Source organism: Zootoca vivipara, chromosome 12, assembly GCF_965207765.1.
Source record: "Zootoca vivipara chromosome 12, rZooViv2.hap1.1, whole genome shotgun sequence".
NCBI lineage: Eukaryota > Metazoa > Chordata > Lepidosauria > Squamata > Lacertidae > Zootoca > Zootoca vivipara.
The window spans coordinates 17,701,620-17,723,175 of NC_142595.1; the positions used below are offsets into that span (position 1 = coordinate 17,701,620).

A 21,556-nucleotide genomic window follows, 5' to 3' on the forward strand; every position below is an offset into this window, starting at 1 on the left:
TCTCAACTAAGGCATCCATGACAGATGGCCATCCAACCTCTGCATTAAAACCTCCAAGGAAGGAGAGTCCACAACCTCCTTAGGGAGACCGTTCCACTGTTGAACAGCTCTTACTTTCAGGGTGTTGTGAGACATGTCTCAAATAAACATTCAGGATCTCCCAGAATCTGAAAAGCAGCCTTTTATAAACTCACTCTGTCACCTTAAACATGACATTCCCATTCTCAGTGCCACCCCATCTGTTCAATGGGGATGATGCTATTGACCTACCTTGCAGGGTTGCTGTGAGGGTTGAAACAAGATACAGTCGTACCTCGGAAGTCAAACGGAATCCGATCCGGAAGTCCGTTCGACTTCCAAAACGTTCAAAAACCAAAGTGCGGCTTCTGATTGGCTGCAGGAAGCTCCTGCAGCCAATCGGAAGCCCCATTGGATGTTCGGCTTCCAAAAGAATGTTCGAAAACCGGAACAGTCACTTGATTGTTTTTTGATCGATTTGATTGTTTGAGAGCCGAAACATTTGAATCATAGAGTTGGAAGAGACCACAAGGGTCATCCAGTCCAACCCCCTGCCAAGCAGGAAACACCATCAAAGCATTCTTGACATATGCCTGTCAAGCCTCTGCTTAAAGACCTCCAAAGAAGGAGACTCCACCACACTCCTTGGTAGCAAATTCCACTGCCGAACAGCTCTTACTGTCAGGAAGTTCTTCCTAATGTTTAGCTGGAATCTTCTTTCTTGTAGTTTGAGAATCTTCTTTCTTGTAGTTTGAGAACTAGGCTGTTCAAAAACCAAGGTATTACTGTAATGCCTAGGAACCACTTGGAACATTTGAAAGCATTCTGTAAATGCTGAAGTATTGATACTGAGAAATGCTGTGTACAGCTGAAAACGCTGGTGGCATGAAGAGAAATTCGGCAGTGTAAATAAGTTCTGATGGATGTAATAATGGAGTACTGAATGGTTTAGTTTACGTAAAATATGCAGGGATTTATGATATGTAAAATGAACCATGGAAACAGAATGGAAGCCGTTGATATCTTAAGGATGTAAAAATTAGTACTTTAAATTGTAAAACAGAATATATATATATATATATATATATATATATATATATATATATATACACATACATATGATATATATATGATACTGAGAAATGCTAAAAAGCGGCGGGGACACAAGGAGCTGCAATATACTGAGTTAGACCAGGGGTCAGCAAACTTATTCAGCAGGGGGCCAGTCCACTGTCCCTCAGACCTTGTGGGGGGGCGCCGGATTATATTTTGAAGGGGGGGGGAATGAACGAATTCCTATACCCCACAAATAACCCAGAGGTGCATTTTAAATAAAAGCACACATTCTACTCATGTAAAAACACGGTGATTCCCGGACCGTCGGTGGACCGGATTTAGAAGGCAATTGGGCCGGATTCGGCCCCAGGCCTTAGTTTGCCTACCCATGAGTTAGACCATTGGTCCACCAAGCTCAGTATTGTCTACACTGATTGGCAGCATCTCTCTGAGTTTTCATACAGGGGACCCTGCCAGCCCTGCCTATGAGGGAGCCAAGGGCCTTCGACATCCAAAGCAGGTGCTCTACCAACTGGAAAGAAACCACAAAAGGGCATTCCTCTTCCCCTTGCTGTGAGCTTTGCCTACTAACAGAAAAGCAAAACAAACCTTAAAGGGCAAGCTTTGTCACACACACACACACACACACACACACGGAACGAAAAGCCAGGATCTGGCATTCACGCTTGACCAGAAGAACGACTTCCAGCTGCCCTGCTATGAATGCGGGAGATGGCGACTTTTGAGAGGTTAAAGGTGTCTATCTCTTAATGACAAATTGCTTTGCGTGAGTAAGGAGGAGAGGGGGAGGCCCCCCACCCCCCCCAGAGAAAAGCGCTGCCCCCCTGCAGAGGAGATGCCTGACAACAGCAGCTGTGGAAGGGGTCACGGCCGGGAGGGGTCATGGGTTCCCATTACCGAAGAATGTGAACTGCCCTGTGTAGCCCTAAAGAGAGGCATAGGGCGGGCGGCAGAGGACCTGTGTGTTTGTGTTTTCTGTGGAATGGCCTTTGCTCTGATTCAGGGGTAAACAGTGAGTTTTCCCAGGGAAAGAAGCAGGGAAAACACATCCCCTCCAACATTTCTCCGATGGAAAGAGGGGCGTCCTGAAAAACTTCTCGGACCAGAGGCACCATCTTCGCAAGGTGATCGAGGGGCCCTGGTGTGATGTCCCGACGTTAAGCGATTTTCTGATGCTGTGCAACCAGTGCCGGATTTACGTATAAGCTAAACAAGCTATAGCTTAGGGCCCCACTCTCTTGAGGGTCCCCCAAAAATTTAAAGGAAAAAAAAACCCGGATGTACGTTTCCAAAATATAAGATAAAAAAGAAAAAAGAAAACCTACATACAGCAATGGTGTTTTGTTTTGTGTTGTGTAGGCTCCTATTTGTTGTGCGCAAATGGCTTTAGATACCTTTTAGGTCCATAAATTACCATATAGCATATATTCAACACCAAAAGAGCAACAATTTGTTGTTGACAAAGGACAGCTGGACATATAAAGGGGCCCTATTACCTTTAGTAGCTTAGGGCCTATCGCCGAAGAATTGATGCTTTTGAATTATGGTGCTGGAGGAGACTCTTGAGAGTCCCATGGACTGCAAGAAGATCAAACCTATCCATTCTGAAGGAAATCAGCCCGGAGTGCTCACTGGAAGGACAGATCATGAAGCTGATGCTCCAATACTTCGGCCACCTCATGAGAAGAGAAGACTCCCTGGAAAAGACCCTGATGTTGGGAAAGATTGAGGGCACTAGGAGAAGGGGACGGCAGAGGACGAGATGGTTGGACAGTGTTCTCGAAGCTACGAACATGAGTTTGACCAAACTGCGGGAGGCAGTGCAAGACAGGAGTGCCTGGCGTGCTATGGTCCATGGGGTCACGAAGAGTCGGACACAACTAAACGACTAAACAACAACAACAACAACAACAAGCTTAGGGCCTCATCAAGCCTAAATCTGGCCCTGTGTGTGCGCAACATCCAAGGAACCGGGTGTGTGTGTGGAGCTGAACGCCCTCTGAACATTGAAGAGGCCTGGCCCCTCCAGAAATATATTGGGGGGGGGGCAAAACTGCCTTGGTTCCTAGGAGTTGAGGCATACATCTCAGACCTTTGCCTATAAAGGGAGAAAATACAGAACAAGCAGCAGGGTGGATGAGCCTGATGCTGCTTCAAAGCATGCACTATCCCGCATGTTCCAGTACATTTCTGCTTCACTTTCCTTACAGCAAAAAGTCCCAATCAACTATCCCAATCAACTATCATTGTCGTCCTTGTGGTGCAGCAATAAAATTGCTAGCACATTTGCAAAGCTAAGCAGGGTCCAGTATGGTTTCAAATTGGATGGGCGGCGTCATGTTGAGATTGCTGCATTGCAGGGTGTGTACTGTATGTGTGTTTAGACTTGGGGACCCTTCCAAGTTACAGAGTCATAGAGTTGGAATGGTATGTGATTAAATAGCGACAATCTGGAAGTGCCCTTATTCTCACTGTCTCATTAAGCCCCTGCATTCAACACCCTCTTGTAATACAGATTTGTCATAGGGCTCAGTTAGCCCTTTTTAAAAACAAACAATTGTTATTTGATTTTACAAATATAGAATTATAACAAATACATTCTGTATTTAGAGATTTCTCGGAATCTCTGGGCTTCCCACCTTCCCCCTCCATGGGTCCTAATGTCAACTTTTCCAACTGCATATTATTTAGTAATCCATATTTTATGTCTCTCCATTTTGTCCATAATATTTGCGACGTTACAAGCGTTATTGCAATCCTGCTAATGTTTCCATCTGCTTACAGTGGTCGTCCACGTAAATTATAAATTTCCCCCGTTCTTTATTAAGGTTTTGGTCTTCTTGGTTCATGAGCTTCCTGATTGAGTCCATCAGCTTGGTTTGCCATTCCTCTCTGGTAGGGACTTTGTCTTCTTTCCATCTCTGGGCAAGTAGCATCCATGCGGCTGTCGTCGCAGACATTAAAAGTCTTTTCTGCTCCTTTGGAATCTCGGTCCCAACAATCAGTTGTTAGCCTTTTTGTGTGCATAACCCGGGCCATGAAGAAGCTTATTCTCCTAATTTCTGCACATCAAGGCCTTGGAGATAATCTTGTCTAGATCCCTGCCCAATGCAAGGATCTTGACAAAAGTCATGGGAGCAAATTAGGGTGTGTTTTGCTGGTTGGTGGGCAAGCCTATTAAGGATTGGCTTTTGCTGGTCAGGGAAGAGGTGAGTCACGTCAAAGATCCTTCCCAGGGGCAGAGGTCAGATGATGAGCTCCTGGTTCCTTTCAGATCCATTAATCTTGTTGGGATGGCTAGCAAGAGCAGATAATTCAGGGCACCTCAGTTGGCAGAGCAGTGGGTTCGAGCCCCGTATTGGGTGAAAGATTCCTGCATTTGCAGGGGGTTGGACTAGATAACCGTCATGGTCCCTTCCAACTGCAATTCTATTCGATTCTATTATTCTTTCCTTGTTCTTGACTCCACTTCTTGTATTGCCCCAGGGCTCTCCTCGACCCAACCTCCTCTTCTAAGCCCCTGTTTACAAAAACAGACATGACCTCATAAATCAACTATCATGTCTTGCCAGTGGGAACCGTTTGGCGTGAGAATCCCGACAGAGAAGGAAAACAGGTTGTGTGAGGTTTATTTATTTTTATTCTTTTACTTTCAGGTTCAGCCAAAGAGGACTCAGCTCGAGACTACAACTTTTTTTTCTAAAAAAATAAATCTTTATTGAGGTTAAAAATACAAAACATAAAGACTAATAATAATAAAATATCACAAAGAAAATAATACAAATATTCCAAATAAACCAGATAAATAAACTAAAACATTAGTCAAAAATTATACATAAATCAAAATTATTATCTCCAATATCTCTTCTGAATCAACTATGTTTCATAAACCAATATATCCATCCTCCATTTATAAACCGACTTCAGATACATCTGAAGAAGTGTGCATGCACACGAAAGCTCATACCAAAATAAAAACTTAGTTGGTCTTTAAGGTGCTACTGAAGGAATTTTTTTATTTTACAGGAAAATACGGTATATCTAAATTTGCACCTATTTAAGGTAGCATATGAAAATTACCTGCAAATCTCAGTCCCATTTCATCGTCTTGTTTGGAGATGCATAAGCGACTACCCTATCAGAAGCGCTTTTCTTTGTATGATTACATTAGATTTTTAAAGGCCAAACTGTAGCACTGCCAGCAACTGCTGGGGGACTGAGCCCTCGATGCAAGTATATCCCACATTCATTGAAACAAAGCTGCAATATGATGTCTAGAATTTTACTTCCAGGCTTATGAATTCAACTCAGGGCTCTTAGTGAAAGAATATGAGTTCAAGGGTTTATGGATGCTTTAATGAATGCTTCTGGTTTGGGTAATGGTATGACAAAGGATTCAATAAAAGAGTTATCCAGTACAGAAACATCCACTGAATTTAAAATGCCTTTGCAAAACAATCAGAAAGGAAAGTTAAGCATATAACCTGAAGTTAAGCATATATATACAGGCCTGTGACTATCACAGACCCTCCAAGTGTCCCTATTTTCCAGGGATTTACAGAAGCTGTCCCGGTTTCTGATTTGATCCCAGAATGACCCGCTTTTCCTTAGGGCGTCCCTCTTTTCATCGGAGAAGTGTTGGAGGGTATGGAGTCATATAACCCCTTCAGCCAAGGAGATAAGTAACTAGACAACCTTTAGAAGACATCTGGAGGCAGCCTTGTATTGGGAAGGTTTTTTAATGTTTAATGTGTTATCATGGTTTTATATGTATGTTGGAAGCCGCCCAGAGTGGCTGGGGCAACCCAGTCAGATGAGCGGGTTATAGAATTGTTGTTGTTGTTGAATAGGACGTCCCTATTTTTATTGGAGGAATGTTGGAGGGTATGGGGGACACCCACTCACCTGTAGGTATTCAGAGGCATACAGCCTTTGACAGAAGAGGCAAGTACATAAGAGGTAAAGGTACCCTGGACTGTTAAGTCCAGTCAAAGGCGACTACAGTGGTACCTCGGTTTATGAACACAATTGGTTCCGGAAGTCTGTTCATAAACTGAAGTGTTCATAAACTGAAGCGAACTTTCCCATTGAAAGTAATGGAAAGTGAATTAATCCGTTCCAGATGGGTCCGCGGCATTCGTAAACCGAAAATTCATAAACCGAGGTGTTCATAAACCGAGGCTCCACTGTACAGTCATACCTCGGTTTAAGTACGCTTCAATGGGAAGCGAACTTTCCCATTGAAAGTAATGGAAAGTGAATTAATCCGTTCCAGATGGGTCTGCGGCGTTCGTAAACCGAAAATTCGTAAACCGAGGTGTTCATAAACCGAGATTCTACTGTATGGGGTTGCAGCACTCATCTCATTTCCAAGCCGAGGGAGCTGGCGTTTGTCCACAGACAGCTTTCCGGGTCAGGTGGCCAGCAGGACTAAACCACTTCTAGCACAACAGAACACCCTGATGGAAACCAGAGCGCACAGAAACACTGTTTACCTTCCCGCCGGAGCTGTACCTATTTATCTACTTGCACTTTGACGTGCTTTTGAACTGCTAGGTTGGCAGGAGCTGTGACCGAGCAACGGGAGCTCACCCTGTCACGGGGATTCAAACCGCCAACCTTCTGATCGGCAAGCCCTAGGCTCAGTGGTTTAGAGCACAGTGCCACCTGCATCTATATGTTGGTTTAAATGGCAGTAATGACCCTATTTCCCCGTGTATAAGATGATGTTTTTTCCATAAATCATTTTAGTCAAAAATTGGGGGTTGTCTTACATACAGATGGTGAATGCACAGGGGTTTGGTTTTGGGTCTCAGGCTCTTGAAATATGGCGACCTCCAGAGGGACAGAGCAATGGGAGCTCACCCCGTTGCGGGGATTCGAACTGCCGACCTTCCAATCGGCAAGCCCAAGTGGCTCAGTGGTTTACCACAGTGCCAGCCGCGTCCCTTTTGGCAAGTACATAGGCTGCACACACTCAATACCTTTAAAGGGAATTCGAAACACATTTCCCCCCTCAAAGAATTCTGGGCACTGTAGTTTCTTAAGGGTTGCTGGGCATTGTGACTTTATGGGGTGTAAACTACGGTGCCCAGAATTCTTTGGAGGAAAGCAAGTGCTTCATACTCAGCCGGAGCCATCAGGCTAGCAGTCCTTGTTAGCCCAACCCTCCATGTAGCAATTAAATTTGCGAAGCAACTTGGGATTTCCGTTCTGCAGCTTTGCTTAGACCACTCCAGAAGTTTTCGCGCATCGCTCTCCGCCTAAGCTTTCAAACTTTGAGGTCACACTTCGGATTTTTAAATATCTCCCCCTCTTTACCTGGCTTCTCTTTCTTTGGACTGGCTCGTGGATCCTTTTCTGAAAGTGGAAGACTAAGGGTTTTCTTTACCGGGGCAATAAAAATAACCCCAGAGTGTGAGAAGGAAACATTAAACCCTCCTGTGTGTGTGTGTGTGTGTGTGTGTGTGTGTGTGTGTACATTTCTCTCCCGCCCCCTCTAAAAAGAAAAAGTGCAGACAATGTTTCTTTAAAAGTCTCCATCTGCAGTTCCCATTAGATGCGCCTCTAAGGTTTCGGGTGATTAATAGCTTGCATGCTTGGCTCGGGTTGGAGGGGTTGTGCATGCAGGTTAAACCCTCCCCCTCGCTCCTCTCTCACATTTCCCTTCCTAAGCTTGTCACTCACACCCCAGCAAAGTATTTAAAAAGTGTTTTCTGGGCTTCAGCACTTCACAGCAAGGAAGCTTTGGGCTTCAAACGCAACAGATGTGAAGTTCCTCCTGTGGAAGCTATGGAGAAATCTGCAGGGTTCCCCCTAACCGGCAAAGCCGTGGCGGTGAGCTGGAGAGCTGTCTAGCTGCAGAGGACCGGTTTCTTTTCCTGGGCAAAAAGTTAGAGCACCGGGCTCCCTTTGCAACTGCGTTTGAAGAGCATCTTAAGAAACGAGGCGTTCCAACTGCTCTCCTCGATGGATCCACCTGTTGCCAGTAGCTGCATGAGAGGCTCTCACCCTACCACCAATGTGCTCTGGGGTTGCCTGCGAAACCACCATGCCGAGGGTGGAGGGACCACTGGGCCACACCATTACCCACAAGCCCCCTTTTCATTCCACCACAAACCGGACTTTGGTGTCTACTCGGACTTTTCCACCTCCTGCCTGGCTGCAGCCCCCCAGAGCCTTCCCCGCGACGAACGAGCTTTCGATGAGCACCATTCCTCCTTCCAGCACCCCGCGTGGCATCTTGCAGCCGCCGAGGGCAGGCGGCGTCTGGCGGCCGAGCTGGCTTTGGTCTCCGGGGAGCCAGAGGGCAGTGGCCCAAATGTGGTGGATGCCGCCATTGGCACGAGCGAAGATTACGTCCTGGCAGGGAACGTGGCAGGGAGCGAAATGGAAAAGAAGGCATCCAGGAGGAAAAAAGGGAGCGCAGGTAAGGTGGCGTTTAAGAATCCTACAATTGTAGAGTTGGGTGGGGTTACGTTTCCTCTGCAGGAGCAGGTATGTAGCTTGGGGGTGCTCCTGGGTCCTTTGCTGTCGCTCGAGGCTCAGGTTGCCTCAGTGGCCCGGAGTGCCTTCCATCGGCTTCGGCTGGTGGCCCTGCTACTCCCCTATCTGGACAGGGGACTAACAGTAGCCTAACTACTGTTGTCTATGCTCTGTTAACCTCAAGGTTAGATTACTGCAACGTGTTATACGTAGGGCTGCCTCTGAAGACGGTTCGGAAACTTCAGCTAGTGCAGAATTCAGCGGCCAGGTTGCTCACCGGAGCAAGATTGTTTGAGCATATTGCACCAATTCTGGTCCGACTGCACTGGCTACCAATTAGTTTCCGAGCCCAATTCAAAGTGCTGCTTTTGACCTATAAAGCCTTAAACGGCTCAGGACCCCAATGCCTCAAGGACCGCTTCTTTCCATATGAACCTACCCAGACCCTGAGATCATCTTCTGAAGCCCAACATCGTGTGAAGAAGGCCCTTCTTCGAAAGGTCAGGAGGGTGGGCAACATGAGAACAGGGCCTTCTCTGCAGTGGCTCCCCGTCTGTGGAATGCTTTCCCCAGGAAAGTTCACCTGGCACCCTCATTACACACCTTTAGGCACCAGGCAAAAACGTTCCTTTTTAACCAGGCCTTTAGTTGACCTGATCAACATAAACATTTTTTTGGGGGGGTATTATTGGTTTATTGTTTTATTTTGATTTTATATATTGTGATCTGTTTTGTGAACCGCCCTGAGACCTCTGGGTATAGGGCGGTATAATAATAATAATAATAATAATAATAATAATAATAATAATAATAATAATAATAAAGTTGGAAGGGACCCCATGGGTCATCTAGTCCAACCCCCTGCAATGCAGGAAACTCAGAGAAAGCATCCATGACAGATGGCCACCCAACCTTTGCTTAATTAAAAACTTCCAAGGAAGCGGCCCACAAATATATAAAAATCTATGTATTAGTCCAGGTTTGGATCACTGAAAAATGTGGACCACAAAAAGACACAGATTTGCATAATTTACATGCATTTGCTAATTTATATGTAGAGATGCAAGTTTAGAAATGATTACTGTGATTTGAATAGAAATACATCTCACCTCCAAGGAAAGACAGTGACCGGGTGCCCCATCCACCTGCTCCACCTGCTGTCCACCTCAACCCACGAACAGAGGAATGTGCCGCATACTGTCAGACCACTGGCCCATCTAGCTCAGTACTGTGTACAGTGTTTCAGACTTGGGGTCTCTCCCAGCCCTTCCTGGAGAGACCAGGGATCGAACCTGCAGCCTTCTGCTTGCAAGGTGTGTGATCTGCCACTGAGCTACGCCCTTTCCTCTGGTTTCCCTTCCTGTAATTCTTTATCTTTAAGGTGCCCTTGGATTGGACGGTCCTTCAAAGAGAGGGCTGTTCTATTGATTTGTTTTCATCTGGTCCATAAACCTTCCTTTAAAAGTAAAATGAAATTTAATTCCTTTTTGCGTTTAACAATTACCATCACAAATAAATCATAATCGTATACACATAGGATTCTCTGAATCCCCGGACTCCCCTCCACCCCTTGTTATTCTTTTCCAACTGCATCTTATAATGTTCTCTATATTTTCTTACTACTCCATTCTCACCATAGTTCTCACTACATTGAAAGTGTTTTCTAAAATCCTGCAAGTGTTTTTAATTGCATGCACACGAAAGCTCATACCAATGACAAACTTAGTTGGTCTCTAAGGTGCTACTGGAAGGAATTTTTTATAGCGTTCTTTTAAGGAACTTATAATTTCCCCGCATTCTTTATTAAATTTATTATCTTCTTGATCTTTGATCTTCCCTTCATTTTGGCCCCCCTGTATAGCATCCCTTTAAATGTCACATGTTTTCAAGAGACCATGCAACCTTGGCTGCCCCTCCCCTCTTTTCCCATTGGTCCCCTTCCTTGCCTACTTCCTGTGCCTCCTTTGGGACGGAATCAGATTCTCGCTTGCTATAGCTGTTAAAGGATGTCATATAGAGGAGGGAGAAAGGTTGTTTTTGGCTGCTCCAGAGAAGCAGACACGGAGCAATGGATTCAAACTACAAGAAAGAAGATTCCACCTAAACATTAGGAAGAACTTCCTGACAGTAAGAGCTGTTGGGATTTGCTGCCAAGGAGTGTGGTGGAGTCTCCTTCTTTGGAGGTCTTTAAGCAGAGGCTTGACAGCCATATGTCAAGAATGCTTTGATGGTGTTTCCTGCTTGGCAGGGGGTTGGACTGGATGGCCCTTGTGGTCTCTTCCAACTCTATGATTCTATGAACTACAAGGCCCGTCTTCTCTGACCATTAGCCGGAGCTGATGGGAAATGGAGTCTATCAACATCTGGAGGGCTGCAAAGGTTCCCCATCCCTGGGATAATGCCTCAGGAGGGCCAACAGCTGCACCATCCTACAAAGCCTCGTGAATCATCCCCACAGGAATATGAGACATCCCTAGACCACAACTTGGCAACTCTAGTTACAGTATTCAACGCACACAGATAGATGCTGAGGTTCAAGCATGCATTGATAACATGCCCTCTGGCTTGGAAGTTCTGCCTGGCAGGACAGGCAAAATGCTCAAGCAATGCGTTAGCTGCCCTATCAGAATTGCGTAGGTCTGTCGAATGACGGCATCTGTCTTAGCTACATAGGCAACCACACTTTGCCCCGTAGCCTTTGAAACAATGCATCAAGGAAGCACATGTCTAGCTTGGAGGCAAGGAACCTGGTTCTTTCAGGGCAGACAAAGTCACAACACATTATCTCTTCTGCTGGCATCCAGTGAAGGCCCTGCAGAACTGATGCCGCCACTCAGAATAGATGCTATATAGGGAAACACAGGCATGAGCCTTGGGGAGCCCTGGCATGACCCGGTGGCATTGCTGCCTCCATGGCATTACCACCCCCTCACCCCATTATAAAACACGGGACAAACTCTTCCCTTCCCTAATAAACAAAAGCTCTTTTAGGTGAATTTTCATTACTCTGGGAGAACGACACCAGGTAACTAAAAAGAATTAACAACCACCACATCATAGTACAGTGGTACCTCAGTTTAAGGACACAATTGGTTCCGGAAGTCTGTACTTAACCTGAAGCGTACTTTACCTGAAGCGAACTTTCCCATTGAAAGTAACGGAAAGAGGATTAATCCGTTCCAGACAGGTCCATGGAGTACTCAACCTGAAGCGTACTTAACCCGAAGTATGAGTGTAATTGGTTCTGGAAGTCCATACCTAACCTGAAGCCTGAAGTGAACTTTCCCATTGAAAGTAATGGAAAGTGGATTAATCCGTTCCAGACGGGTCCACGGAGTACTTAAACTGAAAGTACTCAAACCAAGGCGTACTTAAACCGAGGATTTGACTGTACAGTGGAGCCTCGGTTTATGAACACCTCGGTTTATGAATTTTCGGTTTACAAACGCCGCGGACCCATCTGGAATGGATTAATTCACTTTCCATTACTTTCAATGGGAAAGTTCGCTTCAGTTTATGAACGCTTCAGTTTATGAACAGACTTCCGGAACCAATTACACCCATGCTTCGGGTTCGGTACGCTTCAGGTTGAGTACTCCGCGGACCCGTCTGGAACGGATTAATCCACTTTCCATTACTTTCAATGGGAAAGTTTGCTTCAGTTTATGAACGCTTCAGTTTATGAACAGACTTCCGGAACCCATTGTGTTCCTAAACCGAGGTACCACTGTAGTAATAAAATAACAGCTTAAGGCAGTTATTCTCAAAGGGTGTGGCATTCCACACAGATGGCAGGAGAGGGTGGGAAGTGCAGCAGGAAGTTTCATCAATATTATATTTTGGGAATGATTCCTGTTCTTACGTGGCTGCATTGTTTATTCTTTCTGGGTGTCCCACGGTCATATTATAAAGTCATTGTGTCCTAGCATAGCACATGCTAGGAGTTGTTTCTTTTTTGTTTCCCAGAAAGAAAACTGGTGTGCTGTGAGCAAATTTTTATTCTGAAAGTGTGGGCAGAGAAAAAAAGTTTGAGAACCACTGGTTTAAGACAACAAATCTGAGTACAGTCATACCTCGGTTTAAGTACGCCTCGGTTTGAGTGTTTTCAGTTTAAGTACTCAGTTTAATCCACTTTCCGTTACTTTCAATTGGAAAGTTCACTTCAGGTTAAGTACGCTTCAGTTTAAGTACTCCATGGACCGTCTGGAATGGATTAATCCACTTTCCATTACTTTCAATGGGAAAGTCTACCACTGTAGACTTAAACAAACAAACAAAAAGTCCTATGAGCAGGTAAATATATTTTTCTCTAGCAGCAAGAATAGCAGTGTGTGTGTGTGTGTGTGTGTGTGTGTGTGTGTGTGTGTGTGTGTAGGAAAGAAGTCAGCGAAATGCTATGGGAAGGAAGGGGAACCTATTTTCTCAAGTTCTGTTATTCCAGTTCAATTCAGACCCTGCCTCCTGGCTAGGTACACACACCTGGTTTAAAATAGAATATCAGGAAACCCAAGCATTAATCCTTGATCCAATCATGGATTTCCCACACCAAACCCAATTTGCCCCTCACAAATGAGAAGCAGCTCAGGCATCTTGCAGTGAATGGTACCAGATTAGGGGGCAGATTGTCCATCACATTTGTTGATGCTACCGCTGCTCACGGCCACCATCACCGTTGGGAAGCCTGCTGGCTTCAGTGGGGTGGGGTGGTCACCGTGGAAAGGCTGGGGCCTCCCTCACACCTGGCACTGTCCACGGATTAGGTCTGATATAAGGCAACGTTCTTTGTTCCTTCCTAAATTCAATCCTTCATCCTGGACGGAAAACACATGCAGTCATTTTCAGGGGATTCGAAGGCTAGATAGGATGAGCGGTCGTAGCGTTTAATCCAGACCTGTACCGCGGGCCAGGAAAATACAGCCAGCAGCTCCCTGTGAGGCCCAAAAATGTTACAGCTGAGAGGACGGTTGAGGCAGAAATCCCAGCCCACATCCAGGGCCTGCATTATGTTAGAGGAGTGTTCTGCAGACAAGAGAGTCGCTCCACACTGATCTTGCTTTGGGGGCTACCCTAGGCATCTGTTGGGGACGCGGTGGGTGGTGCTGCGGTCTAAATCACTGAGCCTCTTGGGCTTGCCAATTAGAAAGTCGTCAGTTCGAATCCCCGCGACGGGGTGAGCTCCCGTTGCTCGGTCCCAGCTCCTGCCAACCTAGCAGTCCAAAAGCACGCCTGTGCAAGTAGATAAATAGGTACCACTGTGGTGGGAAGGTAAACGACGTTTCCGTGTGCTGCTCTGGTTTCGCCAGAAGCAGCTTAGTCATGCTGGCCACATGACCCAGAAAAACTGTCTGCGGACAAACGCCGGCTCCCTTGGCCTGTAGAGTGAGATGAGGGCCGCAACCCCAGAGTCACCCGTGACTGGACTTAACTGTCAGATATCCTTTACCTTTACCTTTTAGGCATCTGTTTGCCTCTGGATCTGATTGGCTTGATCTAGCAGGCTTTTCTCGTGATTGAGTTTGAGACAGATCCTGTTCTGGACACTGAGGTTTGGTTCTGTGGAATGGGTTGAATAGGTAGGAGAGGATATTTGAATTGCAGTTTATCCCTCCAAGCACCAAACGTGTGTTGGGTTGAGCAGACTTTCAAAATCCTGTCCTTGGCAGCAAAACCAGAAGCCTAGGAATTAGGCTGCAAAGCCTCCTTTGAGCAAATTTATCTAGAAAGCAAGCTGGTTTCCCCCCTCCTTACAAAGCTTGAGAATGAATCAGGCAACAATGTGGGAAGCAAGTTCAAAAATAAGATTTGCTTGCTTTATAATTATGCATTGGTCCACGGCAAAGGCAGCAGTAAAAACTATGCAGGCAAAATACTTGCATTTGCAGCATAACCAGTCGTAGGGAAGTGTCTGGGACTGAAGTACGTGAGAAAGAGGAAGAGGAAGTACTCTGTGCTCCTTCCTCTCCAGGAGAAGAGGGGAAATGACACCACACAGAACCCTCTCTGGCAATCACATTTCCATGGTCTGAGTATCAGCAATACAGCTCTGTTGATTTAACCCCTTCTTATGCTAACTAGCAAGAATACACATTTGTTAGGTTTGGTTGCTAATCTCCCACATGTTCTGGAATATGTGCGATCCTGATGATGAAGAAATGTATCGAGCCATAGAAGAGGGCCTTTCCCTCATCACCAAACATACCAGAGTGAATTCCCCATATGAGAATTCCCCCATACTTGGGGACTGAGAAGGTGGACTACTAAACCCACCTTTGTCCTGTTCTTTAACCATCTTGATTTATGAATGCTGGCTAAGACAGGAATGAGGAATCTGTGTCTGGACTATAGGTGCCATCATCCCTGGCCATTGACCACGCTGGCTGGAGCTGATGGGGAAGTTAAGCCTGTTAAATTCAATAGGACTACTCTGGGTAAAATTTAGCTGAATGCTACTCCCTGTTTCCACCTAGAGGCCCTGCCAACAAACGGGGATTGCTTGAGCTTTGCATTTATTTCATTATTTAATAATGTATTTATTGGATCTGTATCCTGCCCTTCATCCGAAGATCACAGGGCGGTTCACAACATAAAAATACAAAACGAGAACACCAAATACATAATAAAAACAAAAACAAAGAAATATCCCCCACACAAATACAGTGGTACCTCTACTTACGAATTTAATGCGTTCCGAACGCACATTCGTAAGTCGGAAAAAATTGTAAGTCGAATCCCATAGGAATGCATTGGGAGAAAAATTCGTAAGTCGAAGCAACCCTATCTAAAAATTCATAAGTAGAAAAAATCCTACCTAAACTGCATCCAAGATGGCAGATGGAGCTCCGTTCGTAAGTAGAAACATTCGTAAGTAGAGGTACCACTGTACATGCAAAATGACATAGAAGGTTAATCGGCCAAAGGCCTGTTTATAGGAAAACGTTTTCACCTGGCATCTAAAGATATGTAATGAAGGCGCCAGGCAAGCCTCTCTGGGGAGAGCATCCTACAAATGGGGGGCCACTGCAGAAAAGGTCCGTTCTTGTGTTGCCACCCTTCAGACTTCTCATGTCTTCGCATGCAAAGAAGGGCCCCAGGTGATGGTTGCAGGGCTTGGGTTGGTTCATATGGAGAGAGGTGGTCCTTGAGGCATCGCGGTTCTTGAACCTTGCCAACTCTCTTTCTCCTAGTGGGCTCAATTTGCTTCCACGAGGAATGTTTCTGTCTTTTCCCTCTTCCAGAAAGCCAGGAGACAGGCGGCGGTGGGGGCAGCAGCACCAAAGCAGAAGTCAGCAGCTCCAAAGCAAGGAAGGAACGCACCGCCTTCACCAAGGACCAGCTGCGGGAGCTGGAGGCGGAATTTGCACACCACAACTACCTGACGAGGCTCCGGAGATACGAGATTGCGGTGAACCTCGACTTGACGGAAAGACAGGTGAAACTCCTCTGCTCATAGCTGCCAAGTTCCGGCCTGAGAAATAAGGGACTGGACCAGAAGTAGCAGACCGGAAGTAGCGCTGCAGCCATTTTGGAACTGGGCAAAGCAGCATCAAAAGTCGCTTCTGAGCATGCTCCGCCCAGTTCCAAAATGGCCGCCGCGCCAGAATAAACCGGGGAAAAACAAAAAAATCTGTTTTTGCGGCTGGGAACAGCTGGAAAAATGGGGGTTTCCCGGGGAATACGGGAGACTTGGCAGCTATGCCTCTGCTCCAGCAGCACCTTGAGGCTGTGCAGCCTCCTCTCCAGCTTTGGGCAACAATGGTGGACAGAAGAGGGATAATATTGGGTGAATGTTCATTTGCTACCTGCTCAAGTACACTGATTCATTTACAAAAAACAAACACCCCACAATCACAAGGCCAATTCACCCAACATGACACAACAACAAATTATTATTTATACTCTGCCCATCTGGCTGGGTTTCTCCAGCCACTCTGGGCGGCTCCCCAGCAGAATATATAAAAAAGCGATAAAACATCAAACATTAAAAAACTTCCCTAAACAGGGTTGCCTTCAGATGTTTTCTGAAAGTCAGGTAGTTGTTTATTTCCTTGACATCTGATGGGAAGGGCGTTCCACAGGGCGGGCGCCACTACCGAGAAGGCCCTCTGCCTGGTTCCCTGTGACCTCACTTCTCGCAGGGAGGGAAACGGCATAATGCCCTTGGAGCTGGACCTCCGTGTCCGGGCTGAACGATGGGGGTAGAGACACCCCTTCAGGTATACAGGACCGGGGCCGTTTAGGGCTTTAAAAGTCAGCAGCAACACTTTGAATTGTGCTCGGAAATGTACTGGGAGCCAATGTAGGTCTTTCAGGACCTGTGTTATATGGTCTTGACGGCCACTCCTATATACAGTGGTACCTCTACTTACGAATTTAATGCGTTCCGAACACACATTTGTAAGTTGAAAAAATTGTAAGTCGAATCCCATAGGAATGCATTGGGAGAAAAAATTCGTAAGTCGAAGCAACCCTATCTAAAAATTAATAAGTAGAAAAAATCCTATCTAAACCGCATCCAAGATGGCGGACGGAGCTCCATTTGTAGGTAGAAAAATTCGTAAGTAGAGTTATTTGTAAGTAGAGGTACCACTGTAGAATCACAGAGTTGAAAATGGGAATAGGCGGATCTGTGAATTTCAGGTCTGTTCTTTTTCTCATTTCACCAGCCTTAAACTCAGTTCTCCACATTTGCATCTTACTCGGGGGTTCAGTTCCAAGTGTTCCACATCTTCACAAAAACGGCATGTACCCAAAACCTTTGAGCTGCCCCCAAGGCTAGTGGGTGAGGGGAAGAGAGGGAATGCTCAGTGCTTCCGAGCTCTCTGCCTTGTTTGCATTTACAGTGGTACATCCGGTTGTGGATGGGATCCGTTCCAGAGGTCCAGTCGGATCCTGAGGTTTCCGCAACCTGAGGACTGCTGCTTTTGCACATGCACGTACGGTGAAACCCAGTAAAATACTTCTGGGTTTCCCATGCGCACATCCCAAAGTTTACGGAACCAGAGGGTTATGTAAACGGAGGTACCACTGTAATCACAATTACAACCAATCTGTCTTCAACCGTGTATGGTTGAAATGGCACAAGTTAAACAAGTGTAAATTCAACAGCATTTCAGTGCAGATTTTTCTCCATACGAACATTCTTGCAAGTAATTTCCCTTAATGTGATGCATGATTTATATTCACTAATACAGTGGTACCTTGGTAGTCCAACGGCTTGGCTCCCGAACAAATCGGCTCCCAAATGCCGCAGACCCGGAATTGTGAACGTTTTCCGGAAGCCGGACATCCAACGCGGCTTCCGCAGCTTCTGCTTGAGTGCAGGAAGTTCCTGCAGCCAATCGGAAGCTGCGCCTTGGTTTTCGAACCTTTTCGGGAGTCAAATGGACTCCCGGAATGGATTAAATTCAAGAACCAAGGTACCACTGTACATGTATTCTTACGCACACTCGACCCTAGCAGGTGCAGTTTTTTTTTTTGCACACATGGCTAGAGAACCGCATTGCAAAATTCAGAAACTGTGAATTTGAAAGGGCTGTGTTTTGCACGCAGCAAATATCGGCATACAAGCTCACCTTAAGCCTCTCCCTCTTCTTGTGCAGGTCAAAGTGTGGTTTCAGAACCGCAGGATGAAATGGAAACGTGTGAAAGGTGGGCAGCCGGCGTCACCCCAGGACCACAGCCTGGAAGACATGGACTCAGCTCCTTCTCCAAGCTCAGAGTAGCACTGTACACAGTGGCTCAGAAGGCCTGGACCAATCTCTTGGCATCATCACAGCCCAGATCGTCTGCTCTCTCCCTAAGACTTTGCAAGAGTTGGCTGAAGAAGGATCAGTTTCGGAAGAGACCTGGCCTGTGGTGTAGTGGTTAAGAGCAGTAGACTCGTAATCTGGTGAACCAGGTTCGCGTCTCTGCTCCTCCACATGCAGCTGCTGGGTGACCTTGGGCTAGTCATACTTCTCTGAAGTCTCTCAGCCTCACTCACCTCGCAGAGTGTTTGTTGTGGGGGAGGAAGGGAAAGGAGAAGGTTAGCCGCTTTGAGACTCCTTAGGGTAGTGATAAAGCGGGATATCAAATCCAAACTCCTCTTCTTCTTTCCCAGGTAGATCTGGGCTCTCTCCTTCCTTCCTTCTTATCTCTGATGGAATTGCTTTTTCACAAGCCACCAACGAGGGGAATCAAGGCAGGGGTGGCTTCCCAATCATTCTAACGTTGAAGATGTGACATTGTTAGAGCCATGAAGCTAACACGTAGGCCTATGTTGTGTTCGCTCCCAACTTAGCATCCCTCTCCAGGATCACAATTCTGGAAAACAGCAACAAGCCAACGTTTCGAGTTTGCAGCAGAAGCAGGCTAGACCACCCAGGAGGTCACCGAAAAAATCTTACAGCCAGTCTCTCGAGCTCCCCGCTCTGCCCCGATGTTAAAGAAAAAGTGTGCATATAGAATTGCCTTAGGCAGTTTCAGATACCACTGCAAAATGTTATCGATCATCCCTGGTACTATATTATCTTCCACCATTGAAAGAAATAAAATGATCAGTCCTTGCCAAGGGCTGGATAAGAATCTGCACTCCCAGAATGTGTCGAGAATTGCCACTTTCTTGCCTGTGATTAATGGGCTGCTTTGTTTCTTGGAAGTGTGTGCTGTGAATTTCGATCCCTTCTGCCCACCACACCTCCCTGCAAAAACCACTCGAAGAGCTCAGATCTCCCTCAGTAATTATGGGGCAGCTACAGTGGCCCCTTGGTTCTCAAACTTAATCCGTTCCGGAAGGAAGTCCGTTCCAAAACCAAAGCGTTCCAAAACCAAGGTGCGCTTCCCCATAGAAAGCAATGCAAATGGATCACTGTATTTTTGTTCCGTAGGACGCACCTGATCATAGGACACACCTAGTTTTTAGAGGAGGAAAACAAGAAGAAAAATATTTTGCTTTCTTGAACTGTCCTAGGCATAGCAGCCAACTCATAGAGGCCTAGGTGCCTTTGCCGCCCGCCCCCATTAAATATTTGAGGAAGCTTCTTTTGCAAATGGGAAAAGCCCCGTGGAGTGTGTGTGTTTCAGCTCACAGTTGTGCAGCTTTTTCAAAGGGGGAAAACTCCATTTTTTGAAGATCAGCTCAAAGTTGTTGAGCTTACCTTGCAAATGGGAAAAAAATCCTGTTTTTATGGGGTTCAACTCACAGTTCTGCAGCTTCTTTAGGAAAGGGACCCATTTCTACAGTTTCCAGACAGATAATCTAATCAGCCAGTCACATGTCGCTGGGGAAACAAGCAGCCTCTCTCTGCAGACAACAGTTGAGGCCTGGGCAAGGGGCCTGGGCTGGCTGGGAAGGGAGCTAGCTTCCCTTATCTCCCTCCCCGATCTCTTGCAATCAGCTGCTGAGCAGGTTCCTTTCAACACTCTCTTCCCCTCTTGTTAGCCTTTAGCTCTTTCTTTAAAAAACACACACAAAAAACACGATCTGCCTTTCGCCCCTGGGCAATTCGGCTCCAGGGACCACGCATTCACTCCATAAGACGCAGAGAATTTCCTCTTAAATTTTAGGAGGAAAAAAGTGCATCTTATGGAGCGAAGAATACGGTAATCTGTTCTAGACTTTTAAAAACAACCCCTAAAATAGCAATTTAACATGAATTTTACTATCTAACAAGGCAATTGATCCATAAAATGAAAGCAATAATCAATGTGCTGTACTATAAAATAAGATGGTATTGGAGATGATAAAAAATAAAATTATTATTATTTTTCTTACCTGCACTGATGATAGTCGTTGTTTGGATGGGGGGCTTTTATCCACTTCCGCAGTCACACAATCAATCAATCAATCAATCAGTAGCTGAACTGGGTTCCACACAGTCACAAAAGCAATTTAACCGAAAAAGCCTCAAAAACAAAAACGCAAAATAAATAGCAAAAAGATAAGTGCCAAACTTAAATCTGTTCCAGAAGTCCGTTTGACTTTCGAAATGTTTGAAAACTAAGGCGCAGCTTCTGATTGGTACAGGCGCCCCGGAAACAATAGCCGACAACCGCATCGGATGTTCGGCTTCCGAAAAACGTTTGAAAACCGGAACACTTACTTCCGGGTTTTCGGTGTTTGGGAACCAAGGTGTTTGAGAACCAAGGTACCACTGTACTTGGTTGGGCAACGGTTCTGCAGATTTGGGGGACTTTGCATTTTGATTCCTTCTCTTGGTGGTCCAGGCCTTTCCCTGCTTCCAACATAAAACTGACGTCTATATCTAAGAATTCAGATGTCACGGTACCGGTAAATTATAAAAAGGAGGAATGGGCTTATTCATAGGTGTCTGTGGCCTGCTTCTGTTTGTGACATGAGCTGGCCAGTGCGGGGCTCCCTCCAGGCTGGTGTTTTACCGCGGTTGTATTGTGCAATGCATTTCTGACACAAGGATAGGGCGCTACACAATCATAGAATTGCCGAGCTGGAAGAGGTGCCAATGGTCATCTATCCCAACCCCCTGCAATGCAGGAAATCACAGCTAATTAGCGGTGGGTTTATTCTGCTCTAGTTTGTGGAGGCGATGCTTCCCCAATGCTATGACGTTATCCCTGTCCGGAAGGGGCTATAGGGCAACAAAAGCTGAAGAAAAATAAACTAGAACGTTTGCGGTGTTAAAAATTGTGGATTTTCGCAGGAAGTGACCGGAGTGCCGGATTTACGTACAGTGGTACTGAAATATACTCGGAGTCAAGAGTGAATTTCATGCTCTTTATTCAGCTCATAGTCATCAAGGAGGAGAAGAGAAGACGAATGGCTCTTTTCCCAAAACCATCTGCTTATATACATTATTTACACAATGGGCCTTGCGTGATTGGCTACTTCAGGGCTACACCTGTGGGCCAATTATATTGTGGATTGACTTTTGCTTGCAGCCTGATTGGCTGCTCCTACAGGCCAATCAGGTAGCAGATTCACTTCTGCCAGCCGCCTGATTGGCTGCTCCAGCAGGCCAAT

At 46.0% G+C, this 21,556-nt stretch overlaps 1 protein-coding gene across 1 annotated transcript; it reads left to right on the forward strand.

Annotated features, from left to right (window-relative positions):
• The first annotated feature begins 7,941 nt into the window (after positions 1 to 7,941).
• On the forward strand, positions 7,942 to 20,329 carry MEOX1 (mesenchyme homeobox 1). The gene is made up of 3 exons (XM_035136382.3): positions 7,942 to 8,524; positions 15,816 to 16,009; positions 18,180 to 20,329. The coding sequence occupies exons 1-3, from the start codon at positions 8,065 to 8,067 to the stop codon at positions 18,300 to 18,302; spliced, it is 777 nt and encodes a 258-aa protein (XP_034992273.3). The 5' UTR covers positions 7,942 to 8,064; the 3' UTR covers positions 18,303 to 20,329.
• Positions 20,330 to 21,556: the final 1,227 nt, after the last annotated feature.